At 35.3% G+C, this 14,161-nt stretch overlaps 1 protein-coding gene across 2 annotated transcripts in view; it reads left to right on the forward strand.

The window, feature by feature from the left end:
* LOC127851263 (uncharacterized) overlaps positions 1-14,161 on the forward strand; it is a 36,939-nt gene that overhangs the window by 6,198 nt on the left and 16,580 nt on the right. For both annotated transcript variants that reach the window (XM_052384911.1, XM_052384919.1), the window contains exons 2-6: positions 4,860-5,106; positions 5,997-8,343; positions 8,876-9,029; positions 9,860-10,049; positions 12,857-12,950. In XM_052384911.1, coding sequence (XP_052240871.1) covers positions 4,860-5,106; positions 5,997-8,343; positions 8,876-9,029; positions 9,860-10,049; positions 12,857-12,950 — 3,032 coding nt within the window. The remainder of the gene's footprint in view (positions 1-4,859; positions 5,107-5,996; positions 8,344-8,875; positions 9,030-9,859; positions 10,050-12,856; positions 12,951-14,161) is intronic.

Genomic DNA, 14,161 nt, shown 5'->3' on the forward strand with positions numbered 1-14,161 from the left:
TTCACCAAAAATTATTGTCAGAAAACAACAAATGAGTTTTTATTCAACTGCCTTTTTTGGATAAATTTCCTAAACAAAGTTCTAAAAATAACTTAAACGTAACTACTTTTAAAAAATCCAGGTATGGTGGCTAATAAGTCACAATTCTATTTCAAAGGCTTAACAAGTTTGTTTTTTACCTCTCAACCAAATTGCAAATTTTAAACCATCTCAATTTGAAATAGATTGCAGACGACATATAAAATTGTAAAGGAATATAAAGAAATTGGCAAACAGATTGATTTTATATTTCGATTCCTTCTAACATTTTGAAAGCGTGGCCATCGCTGTGCTCCGTAGAAAAACGTGCAAAACAAATCAGTCGAAACCACGTGCAGTGGTGAGAAAACCGGGTATGTGTAAACACATACCTGAGAAAACACATACTTATTTTGACAGTTGGGTGGCAACTAGTAAAACAACTATTAACATTAATCAGCAAGAGATTGCACTAAATAACAGAAATGACCACGTAGAGATATCATCACTTACCCTATTTCCAATATTTTCCAGCTGAAAATTGTCCCCCACACGTCTTTTTTAGTTTATTTGTATTGTTTTTCTGGAGCCGAAGTGCATCTCACAGAATATCCATCCAACTTCCGTTGTTTTCACTTTCGTTATTTAAAACTCCGTTTAAAAGAATAATTTCTACTTTTAGATTGTTAAAGCGATGTATTATTATATATTATCAATAGAATAGTATACCGTGATGAGTTGAACGGAGTTTCGTATCGATCTTTCTGTCAGTCTGTAAGCGTACTATTTTATGCGCAATAATATAGTACATGTGATTCGAACACGATTGTAAACATTGGTGAAATGCTTCTTACATAGTTATTCTTTTGAGTGTTTATGAGGTCTGATCGTGCAATTTGCAAACATCAACGGAAAGATTACAATCCAATGCATTTGTCATCGTCAACCCTTTGGAATGTCAATTAGGCGATGAGTGAGTTTTTAGCATGTTTCTTTCTATTTTATTAATTTAAAAATTGCTGCCCCCATGGTGATGAAATGACATGTGTTCGAGTTTTGATATTTCTAGATATGTAAACTTTTTTTACTATTTAAGCGTAACTTGCCCTCGCCAATGTCGATATTAATCACTAGTTATATAATTTTCTGCCGAAATACGTGGAATAAACATGATTCTGATTTTTGAAAATAATGTATATTTTATTTTTAAAATCGCTTTGTATTTTGATTGATTTTGTGGATGTTATGATAAGTTGATGTACAAAATTGGTAGCAGTTTGAAGGAAAAACATCCTTTAAAGCATATATGTATACATTTTCAATGTGGCACTCCTCCTTTAGTCAAATTTGAGTTCAATGCTAGGGGTCCCACATTTTTCAAAATGACGCCTCTACATGAACCTTAATCAATTCATATAGATGCAATTTGAAAGTGCAAAATTGCCATTAAATCTATAGCCTAAATATCAAGTAATTTGCAAACTTTAAAACCGAGGATTTCTATCAGGCTTCCTGAAAAGGCCGGACCGCCAGTCTTTCCGGCAAAATTCTTTATGGTCTGGCGAAGTTTCTAATATCGCCGGTCCTTGTGACAGGCACAAAATTTTATGACTAACTACCGGAAAGTAAAATACTTGCCAAAAGAACGAAAACTCCCCCATGAAAATCACTATTTTCGTGAATTTGTAGCCTTTTTGTGATTAAGAACACTAATGCATCACTAGTTCTTAAGAGTGCTCTCCCTTTGTTTTTGTTTTTGACAACGTCAATTTCATTGGTCTGACATATTACTGTGCCAGAACAATCAATATGAAGCAAAACTGTAAACATTTAAACGGGATTATGGAAACATCACTGTTTACTTCGGAACCAAGAATGCACATGAGCAGAGACTTGTTGAAATCTGCGAGTTAAACATGTGAGTTAAACACGATTCTTTTCAATCCCCTGAAATTCTTCGTAAATTAAGCATGTTGATGTGAGGCCTTCTTGTCCTCAGACATAAATCTGATAAAATAGCCTATTACATGCATCCGATCCCTATAAAAATATATATTTTCCTTTGAGTCTGACTAGAATTTAAAGCTGTTGTCCATCATACACTGTAATCACTAAACCACGCAAGTGTTTTGTTTTACTTTATCAAGTGTACTTATACCCAGGCTGCACATTGCAATAAATATGAGATAAACTTTACTTAGTTATTTAATTATAAACTCATGCTGTTCGGTCAGGTGAATTTTTGTCCGGACAGGCTAACTTTTTCATCAGCCTGTCCGGTTGACAGGCATTTTTGGGGACTTTTCAGGAAGCCTGTTCTATACGTATACATCAATTTCAACAAACGCGATTATTTTTAAGTTTTATAGTGCAAAAAAGACGGATTTCTATCTTGTAACCACCATATATATTCTAATTGGCATAGATAAAATTAAATCTATAGCCTAATTTGCAAGTTATTTATTATTTTTCAAACAGTACCGCTTTTAAAACCGAAAGTAGGATTTCTAGACGTATACGTCCGTTTCGACAAACGCCATTCTTTTTAAGTTTTATGGCGCAAAAAAGACAGATTTCTATCTTGTAACCACCATATATATTCTAGTTTGCATAGATAAAATTTAATCTATAGCCTAGTTTGCAAGTTATTTTTTTTTGTTCAAACAGTACTGCTTTTAAAACAAAAAGTAGGATTTCTAGACGTATACGTCCATTTCGACAAACGCGTTTATTTTTAAGTTTTAAAGCGCAAAAAAGACAGATTTCTACCTTGTTACCACCAGATATATTTTAATTGGCATAGATAAAATATGTTTCTTATTAATTCTTATTTTACTATGCCAAATAAGTTGTGTGTCTTTAAATGTATAAACAAAATAATTGTCAATCTTATGGTAAAACATTTACATGGTTTAAGTTTATTATCTTTCATCCGGAGAATTCATCATTACGTATTTAATAACTCAAATTTCAAGTTCATAGAAGCCTTGGCAAAAAATCCAGGTTCTTTGCTAAGCAAACCATTTTCAGAAAATGTTGCTTTGCCATCAAATTGTAATGGTTTCCCAAGTGTTTATTGTTGACACTGCTACTTGCTTTTAAATATATACTGGTCTCCCAGATAACAAGACCTGCCCAAATTGATCCTGTTCCTGCTCTATAAAATGATTGGTTGGTATTTCTCACATTAAAATTATATTGTCATTAAGTTACTATATATACCATGTCTGTTGTGTTAATAGTATCCATTTTAATATTCAATGAGGTTCTGAACATAACTTTGAAAAAAATAATTCTCTGAAGCTTTTATATTATGATATATTTATTTCTTCACACAGATTATGATGGATATAGTAACATTGAGGGTGATACATTTTATAAGTTTTATCTTTCAACAAATAAGAGTAAAAAAAACATCTTTATCAATTGAGATACATGTATATAAATTAGTGTATTGGTTTTTAATGCAAAACGTTTTGTAAAAGGAGATGATACATGTATGTATTTTTTAAGCATAACCCAGTGTATTTATATAAACTGACTAAAAACAAATAGATGAACTATTATTTATGGCCTGTTACGGCAATATGAAATATGCATTATCAGGACGTTAGTAGAACTGACTCTCCGATGTAATTTGGTTTTAAAAAGTTTTATGTAGACCTTTTATGCTGTTGACAATGAATGCATATCATGGGAGCATTTGTTTTGATTCCAGTGATTGTTTTTCCCAATTGGTTAAAGTACAGATACTAGTCAAATTGGGAAAATTGTGCGCGTAAAACCCTGAAATTGAAAAAAATTGTGTCATGAATAATTCCTATTGGGAAATTGGTGTATTTGATTTTGTTGTCCCAAATACTTAAAAATTTATAACTTATTGTTGTCAAGTTGTCAATTTTATATTTATATTTACTTTGGTTCAACCTATAGAGCTGCATAGGGAAACTAACTAAATGTTTCATTTTATTTTGAATATTCTTTTTTTGTTTCAGAAACATTCATTTGGTGTTTTTTTTTGACAGCAATTGGGAAATGTGTAGTTTTTTTCTTATTGGGAAAGTGCTGTTTTCCGGTAGTTTATAAAGAAGAAAAAAAAATGGCTGGATTCATAATACTAATTTAGTCTTAAGTATGATTTATGTGAAATGAAAAGATCTAGCAGCCCCAAAATAACAATAAATGAACTGTGTGCAGCTTTTAACCCTTTGAGCGCTGGAACCGGATTTTAAAGGCCTTTGCAAACAGTTTGGATCCAGATGAGACGCCACAGAACGTGGCGTCTCATCTGGATCCAAACTGTTTGCTATTCTGATAGTATTCTTTGAAAAAAATCGAAGAAAATGCTTATTTTATAAATTCAGCAGACGACATTTTAGCAGAAGACAAATTTCCCAGCATGCAAAGGGTTAAGCCCCTTACCGGTTTCACCGAAAGGGACAATTCATCTGTCCTCTAACTCCTCTTTTCATGTCATTGTGTACACTATAGGTTATAATCTTGAAACATAAATACAAGTGATAATAGGACTATGTTACTAGGACCCTAAATTTGTCAAATTCCATGTGACTGTTAATGAAGATTGAATTACACTCTTACAGCAATATGTGGACATTTACATTAGATGCCATAATGAAACTTGGTTATCACAGGCAAACAATTAAGAGGTTTATACAACATGTTTTCAACTAATGTCCAATGTAAGGTTAATGATAAAAAATGATACTTATGTAACAAATAAACTTTTGATTTTATTGTGATAAATTACATGTTTTTAGTTTGAGTTTTTCTATTTATGTTATTCTCATACCATAATCAATTGAACATTTGCTTCAATTTAGACATCATCATCAGATATTACTGACAAGATATTAGAATATCTGTCAAGCGCAAGTTGTCCCAAGAAGTCATTGGACATTGCTAAGGGTATCGGCTTTACTCGTTCAGCGGATGTGAACAGCACCTTGTACCAGCTGGAGAAGGGAGGGTTAGTAGTGAAGCATGCTCGGAAGCCACCACTATGGAGTGCTGTTAAACAACAGATGGAGGATGAGGAGGGTTCTGTATCAGGACCAGTAGGTGACCAAGGTATGCTGCCATCTGCCACACTCCTCTGTGCGCAAAACTTTGAATTTCATGCAGATTGTGTCAAACTTTGACACAACACATATCTCTCAGTGCTACGGTGAATATTGTCAAGATCCGAATTTAATTTTAAATTTGTATTGTCATTTGATTTAAATTGCATATAAAACATTTCTGTGCTCAACTCCTTCTACATTTAAAGAGCGATAATTATTATTTCATGTATTGAAATTTTTTCATGGATGCCTTATATCAAGATCTAGCATGGAATCGCATGTTGGTGGTGTGGGGTCAATGTCAACGGAGCTTTTTTTTCTTGATTTGAGAGAATCCCCTGGCTTTCCTTTATGAAAAAAAATATTCACACAACTAAAAAAGGAGAAGAAATTTCTGAAAGTAAGTTTAACATTTAGGGGAAAATAGCATCATTTGAAAGAAATTCTCTGAGGGGAAAAGGCCAATATAAGGCTAAAGAAGAAAAAAAGTCCTGGTCAAGACTGACATTAAATATTGGTATAGAAACATTATCTGCACTCCATAACATGAAAAAAAGCAATTAAAACATATAATACTTATGTGCACGGATAACTCATTGGATGGGTGAAATAAAGGTCTAGGTCACTGTTACAAAAAACAGATAAATGGTTTCAGCTTAATACCTCGATTATATATGAAGCTATAGTTATGCAAGCATATGTACTTTGTACAACAACTTCATTTTTGTTTCCATATAATGCACATTTGGTCAAGGTTACTGTAAGTAAATACATGTAGTTGCTGCTCAAAATGAAGGCTTTTTATTTTCTCTAATTTTATCTAATACATTACTTTGTCTTATACATTTTAGAGAAATGGTAATAATTTAGTAATTTATTGTATTCCTGCTATTTCAGCAAATGCTTTTCAAAGTCCATTATTTCCAAGTTATGGGAACGTTGACACAAGTCATCAGGACATTTCTTCCACCAATGTAAAATCTGAACAAGAAGAGGGTTTTATGACTGCAGAATCTGCAATACATGTGTATGACATGGGCGGTCTGCCACAACAGCAAGGGTCTGGGAGGAACACATTGAATGACCAAGGCATTGATTTTAATGCTTGGAATAGTGGCAAGATGTCAACAGTGTCTATGGCAACTGAAAGAAGTCTAGGGTATATGGCAGGTAAACCCAAGACCTTCAGGTCTGTGTTAGGGCTTGATGAACCTCTGTCAGATGATGATTCCGTGGATAGTTTACCGGCTCAAAATGACAATAAATGTACTATGGAGTCTAATGAGGAAATGCCACATATCTATGGGAATGTAGAAAGTCGGGTTTGTTCAAACGAAACAGTAAACAAATCTTCACTCCATGGTTTTAGTTCTATGTCACCAAATTGTGTTTCAACCATTAAAAAAGAAGTATCACCATTTGGAACACCTGACATTTTGAGTTTTGTTTTGGACTATGCACCAACCAGTGAAAAAAGGACTTTAAAGTCTGACCCTGATGACTATGCAATGGGTACAGAATCTGTGGAAGTCAGTGGTAGCTCGAATTACAGAAGACAAACTGAGATTATGGAGTCAGGTACAGAAGACAGTGAAAATAGTATAACTGACTCAAGTAGCGGTACACCTAATGTTCAGGAAAATATGGTCGACATAGAGTGTTCAAAAGATGCCGAAAATGAGAATGAGGGTTCCCTAAATGTGTTCTCTGCATGTTTTCGCTATGGGGAAGTTAGTGAGTCACAATGCTTAGAAGTACTTAAAACTATACATGACAGTTTAGGTTTAGCTGAATTCGTGTTAAAAAAGAAAGTTAATATGCTCCCGAAATGTCTTAGTGATGTTATGCAAAAGCTTGCTGATCTCAATTTTGTAACTGGAAGTGCCAAATTTTGGAGAGTATCAGATGAAGGGAAGAAATATTTGGAACATTCTGGGAACTCGACTGCCAATGTGGTTCCCAAAACTGACTCGAGTTCACTGCCAGTAGTTCAATCGGTTACCAAGGTTACCAAGTTCAGTGGTCCCCCACCCTCCCCTCAGGAGCTACTTAAGGAGAAAGGTTTGTATGGGAGTGTACCAGCAAGCAGTGTGAGCAGGCAGGAGCCAGTGTCACTCAGAAGTGCTCTGCCTGTCTCCTCAGCTTCTATTCCGCCCTTGATGTCGAAAGATCTTCAAAATGTAACTATGACTTCCTCAAAAGTATTTAGTACTGACTCTGTTATTCCCCCACTGATGTCTCTTAGATTTCCTGATTCGCGTTCTCAGTCAAATGAGAGTACAAATCTGTCAATAAAAGCAGTGTCAGTAGGGCCAACTTTAAAGTCCACAGAACAACCCCTGTGGTCACCAATAAATTCTGTTCTTAGGCCAGGTGCAAATGAAAATAGTTTGAAGCCTTCAAATTCATCAAACAACATATACCAACCTACCCCAAAGCCAGAAGGTCTTGTGAAACCAAAAACTGTTAATACCGGTAATAAGTTAGAAATCCCTGATAAATATGCCGACTATCCAAATAGAATGACAGCTTCTGAATTGCTGAAGCAAAAGACAGCATTCAAGAGACCTGGGCAGTTATCTGGCACCACGTCCACTAGTAGGGGACCACCCCCATCACCTCTAGAGATTTTATCGATGAGCTCAAAAAATGCTGGCATTTCCCAAGCTGATGCAGAAGAAATGGAAGATGGAGGCAGTTTCAGACAGCCATGCAACAGGTCATTAGATATCCCTGCTTCAAGGACTGACAACATGTCTCCTATCTCTGGACCACAGGGTATATTCTCCGTAAATTCATTTAGATCTTGTCAATCGTTTGACACTGATGCATTTAGTACAGCTGAGCCTAGACAAGAATCTTATATGTACAATTCAATGCCGACACAGAAGTCTATGTCAGCATCAGCTGCTTTTAAAGGTCCACCTCCGTCACCCGCAAGCATTCTAGGTTTTGGACGCCAACCCACTGCTCAGACAGAGAATTCGTCCACTTTCCCTAAAGAACCAATGTCTTTACCCTCAGCCATGTTTTCATCGAGACAAAATAGCAATGACAACAGCACCCAACCAGGCTCATTACCAAAGTCTCTAACTCCAGCCAGCTTGAGTCTGGCCCTCAGCAGCAAGAGTTTTGCGGCCTTGAACAAGAATCCAGTCAGCGCACTGATGGAGTATGCGCAGTTGAGGAAGATGGTTGCGAGAGTGGAGGTGGTGAAAAAGTGGGGTGCCTCCCACAAACCAACGTGAGTCATAAAATGTCCAATTAATAAAGTAAGACTTGCTTTTGGAAAACAGGGTTTAATGTATGTGTATAAAGTGTTGTAGCAGATAGCTTGAGCAGTCTGTACAGGCTTATCAGGGACAACCTTTTTGCTTTTATTGTAATTTTTGTTGTAAGGAAGTCTCTGCAAAAATCCAAGGTGGAAAGTTTCATCCTGACACTGACGCATTAAACCCGGTTTTCACAGAGGGAGGCTCATATAAATATGATTAATAATTATAATAGGTTGATAATGATATATGTATATTTTTATGTTCAAACAATTGATTTCACTTATATGTCTAAATCAAGAAAAACTGACATTACCTTATTGTACTTTAAACATTTTTGATTCACATCACAATCAAAGAATGGAAAAAAATGTAGTTTTACAATGTATCCATTAAGTGTAATGATTAGGTGTCCTGTTAACTTAGTAATTTTCTAATATCAAGATATAATTAGAACTTTTACAATATATTTTTTAATGCTTAAACATCAATTTCCAAACCCAGATTCGAGATGGCAGCATTTGTTGATAATCGAAAGTTCCCGTCCATAACATGCCACAACAAGAAAGATGGCAGAAAAGAGGCATGTGACCTGGCATTGCGCCAACTTGTGGCAGAGGGGCAGTTTCAGGAAACAAAAACTGCGTCTGCTACACAAGTATGGGAATAAATATCTCTTGTTATAATCAATCTTTTCAACGATTTGCTTAGCGACAACTTTAAAAAATGATGGCATTGATAGTAAAAGGACAAATGTTTAATGTTTATAAAAGTGAAATAACTTCAACACTGTATTATGTTAATTGGGAATAAGACATCAAACTGGGAATGGACATCATTATGGTGATTTTCTCAAACAAAACTATTCATTTCATGATCTACATATATTTTTGTAATATATTATCTATAATTTAAGCTTAATAAGAAATTTTCAATGACTTTTTCATTAACAGTGATTGAATTTTTATTATTTAAAGTGTATTTTTAAACCGTGTCCATGCGCGGCATGGACACAGTTTTATTGCATGAGGATTTTTTTTTTTAATTAATAAAAAATCCAGTTTTGAAGTAAAATCAATTTAAATGATGCTATTATATATGCAAGTATATGTTTTAATTATAATTTGTAAAACTAGATAAATACAACAGATAAAACTGCATATTATGCACTTTTGATAAAACACAATTTATTCCCAAATTGATGTCTTATTCCCAATTCACATAATACTGTGTTCTTCTCAAATAAGAAATTTCTTGCAAATTTGTAAATCAATCTCATTATCGCCTCAATTTTAATAAGTTGATTTTACTTAAGTAAGCAAACAGTGTTAACTGTTGATTTTTATGACAAATGGCACAAGCATGACATTTTCTTGAGTGTTTTTTTTACCAAGTCTTCATCACTGAAGCCCATGATCCACATTGAGTTTCCAATGTGGGATGACACTTTATGCATATACATTTAGTCAGAAACATCTTTTCCCCCAGAGTTTGATCCAGTCTGGGTCCTTAAAGCCTATGACTCACTTTGATACTGTGGCGGCTCTCACACATCGCGGGTTTACGGCTCTTGTGTCCGGAATCCAGGGCGAGGCGTTTGCAGGTCGGAAGGTCATCGCAGGTCTCGTTATGAAGAGGTCCGAGGAAGATGTTGGGGTGCTTGTCAGTTTCGGAACAGGTCAGTACAAAGTACTTTTCTGCCATCTTTCTTGTTGTGTAATGTAATTGATGGGAATTTTGGGTTATTGGTTTATGAGCTTGTTGTCTTGACTTGTGTAGGGATTTGTGTAAATAGTTGGTTATACATTTTGTATTTATAGAAATTTCAACACATATTGAATACAGGTTGCATCGATTATTTTTATCACATGATGATGATGCTAAACATATAAATGTTTTAAGATAATGCTTTGAGCATGTTTAACTGGTAGTTTTGCTTTCTATGAAAAATCATAAGATGTTATGTAATTTATGTTGGCATTATACAATGACAAGTTTGAACAATTCATATATGTGTGCAAACAAACATTTTTATTTCATATTGATTCCATATCTTATTCATGAAATTATATAGTTAACTTGACATAGGTTTGCATACTGCCAAATGCTTTCATTCTCTCAAACATCCTGAACTTGTTCGATGTGATATGGAACGAACAACTTTGGCCAGATCCTGTATGTACCTGTATATAGCAATTTACAAGACTAGTCAAACTTGCCGAAATAAGTTATTAGCTCACCTGAGCACAATATGCTCATGGTGAGCTTGTGTGATCGCCTTTTGTCCGTCGTCGTTGTGAGGCGTCAACATTTGCCTTGTTAACTCTCTAGAGGCCACATTTTTTGTCAAATCTTAATGAAATTCGGTCAGAAGATTGGTCTAAATGATATCTTGAATGAGTTCGAACATGGTTACGTTTGCTTGAAAAACCTGGCTGCCAAGGGTGGGGCATTTTTCCTAAAATGGCTTTGGTAAAATCTTGTTAACACTCTTGAGGCCACATTTATTGTCTGATCGTCATGAAACTGGGTCAGAAGATTCATCCCAATAATATCTTAGGTGAGTTCGAAAATGATGCCAGTTGGTTGAAAAACATGGCCGCTAGGGGGCGGGGCATTTTTCCTTATATGGCTATAGTAAAACCTTGTTAACACTCTAGAGGCCACATTTATTTTCCGATCTTCATGAAACTTGCTCAGAAGATTTGTCTCAATGATATCTTGGATTAGTTAAAAAATGGTAACCCTTGCTTGAAAAACATGGCTACCAAGGGGCGGGGCATTTTTCCTTATAAGGCTATATATGGCTATAGTAAAATCTTGTTAACACTCTAGAGGCCACATTTATTGTCCAATCTTCATGAAACTTGGTCAGAAGATTTATCTTAATAATATCTTGGACGAGTTTGAAAAATGATGCTGGTTTGTTGAAAAACATGGCTGCCACTGGGCGGGGCATTTTTCCTTATATGACTATATATGGCTATAGTAAAACCTAGTTAACACTCTAGAGGCCACATTTATTTTCCGATCTTCATGAAACTTGGTCAGAAGATTTGTCCCAATGATATCTTGGATGAGTTCGAAAATTGTTTTGGTTTCTTTAAAAACATGGGCATTTTTCCTTATAAGGCTATATGTGGCTTTTGTAAAACCTTGTGAACACTGTAGAGGCCACATTTATTGTCCAATCTTCATGAAATTTGGTCAGAAGATTTGTCTTATTGATATCTTGGATGAGTTCGAAAATGATTATGTTTGCTTGAAAAACATGGCTGCCAAGGGGTGGGCATTTTTCCTAATATGGCTATATATGGCTATAGTAAAATCTTGTTAACACTCTAGAGGCCACATTTATAGTCCGATCTTCATGAAACTCAGTCAGAAGATTCATCCTAATAATATCTTGGATGAGTTTAAAAATGATACTGGTTGGTTGAAAAACATGGCCACCACGGGGGCGGGGCATTTTTTCTGTTATGGCTATAGCAAAAACTTGTTAACACTCTAGAGGTCACATTTATTTTCCGTTCATCATGAAACTTGGTCAGGAGATATGTCCCAATGATATATTGGATGAGTTTGAAAATGGTTTTGGTTGCTTTAAAAACATGGCCATCAGGGGCGGGGCATTTTTCGTTATATGACTATAGTAAAACCTTGTTAACTCTCTCGAGGCCACATTTATTGTCCAATCTTCATGAAATTTGGTGGAAAGATTGGTCTCAAGGATATCTTGATATATGAGATCGAAAATAATTATGTTTGCTTGAAAAACATGGCTTCTAAGGGGCGGGGCATTTTTCCTTATATGGCTATAGTAAAATCTTGTTAACACTCGAGAGGCCACATTTACTGTCCAGTCTTCATGAAACTTGGTCAAGAGATTCATCCCAATAATATCTTGGACAAGTTCAAAAATGATGCCGGTTGGTTGAATTACATTGCTGCCAGGGGGCAGGGCATTTTTCCTTATATGGCTATAGTTAAACCTTGTTAACACTCTAGAGGCCAAATTTATTTTTCGATCTTTATGAAACTTGGTCAGAAGAATTGTCCCAATAATATCTTGTTATCCCAGGTCAGCAACTTTGGGCCTTTCAGGCAATCTTGTTTTTAGTTTCTCAGATATACATTAAGATACAGGATTCTGACCAGTGGGATCTTTAGACAGCTACAATCACTTGTACATCATTTCAGCTACAACAACTTGTTTATCATTTCAGACAGTTAAAGACTAATATCATCAAATTTCAATGGTAGAAAACTTATTCATTAATTGTAACATTCTTATATACATGCACGCATTTCAATTGCAGGTAACCAATTCATCAATGTTCACATACTAGTACTCATATACATAAAAGCATTTTTTAATGCAGGGAACAAACTCATCACTGGTTGCATACGCATATACATGTTAGCATTTTGATTGCAGGTAACCAATTAATCATGGTAACATACATGTAAGCATTGGTATTGCAGGAAACCGATGCATCACTGGTCAGCAGCTGAGCTTGCAGGGCAACACGGTGAACGACTCACATGCTGAGATAATCACTAGAAGAGGTTTCATACGGTACACGCAGACAAGGATAGACCTACTAGTACTGAAGAAAAGGATAGCCCTAGTCATACACGCAGACAAGAATAGACCTTGTTGTACATGCAGACAAGGATAGACCTAGTAGTATACACAAACAAGGATTGACTAAGTAGAACACACAGACAAGGATAGACTGAGTAGTACACACAAACAAGGATAGACTGAGTAGTACACACAGACAAGAATAGACCTAGTTGTAATGCAAACAAGGATAGACCTAGTCATACACACAGACAAGAATAGACCTAGTTGTACACTCTGGCAAGTATAGACCTAGGTGTACACACGGACAAGGATAGACTGAGTAGTACACACATACAAGGATAGACTGAGTAGTACACACAGACAGGGAGAGAGTGAGTATTACACACTGACAAGGAAAGACTGAGTAGAACACACACAGATAGACTGAGTAGTACACACAGACAGGGATAGACTGAGTAGAACACACAGACAGGGATAGAGTGAGTATTTCACACTGACAAGGAAAGACTGAGTAGTATACACATACAAGGATAGACTAAGTAGTATACACAAAGTAGGTGATGGACCTAGTAGTAGTGAAAATTTGTGATTTTTTTTTGCTTTGCTCTTTTGCATTTGTAGGAAAAGGCTTTTTGAGACACTCGAGTCTATTACCTGATAAGAACCAGTCTTTTGTGTCTTAAGAAAAGATCTTCAGACTGTTTTGGAAGGGGATCAAACCTGTGAACTTGTGTTCGCTAGGTCCATAACATATCCACTATACCACTGCAAACTATTAAGTGTAGACTTAAGGCAAATCAGAAAAAAGTGGTTGTGCTTGAACATTTTCATTTAGCAATATAGCCTCTATTCCTGTATATTCAACCATTCAAAGAGTGAAACTGAAGTTTTATACTAAATAAACATAATTGTATCGCAAGTGAGACTTTAAATGTAATGTCTTCACAACACAATCAAAATATCTTTCCATACAATTTGTTCACTAAACATTTGATAGGGAAATCAAAACTTGTTGTAATAGTTTGGATAAAAACATCTTTAAATAGGCTAAATTACACCAACATACTGTTTAAAAGTCAAGGATACACCCTACCATAAAACCCACTTACACTACAATCATGCAATATTCCTTTTGCATTCATAAAATAGTGCAGCATGACTTCGCATAATACACTGAAAGGAAATGTAAAACATTGTTT

The sequence above is a fragment of the Dreissena polymorpha genome, chromosome 1, assembly GCF_020536995.1.
Source record: "Dreissena polymorpha isolate Duluth1 chromosome 1, UMN_Dpol_1.0, whole genome shotgun sequence".
Lineage (NCBI taxonomy): Eukaryota > Metazoa > Mollusca > Bivalvia > Myida > Dreissenidae > Dreissena > Dreissena polymorpha.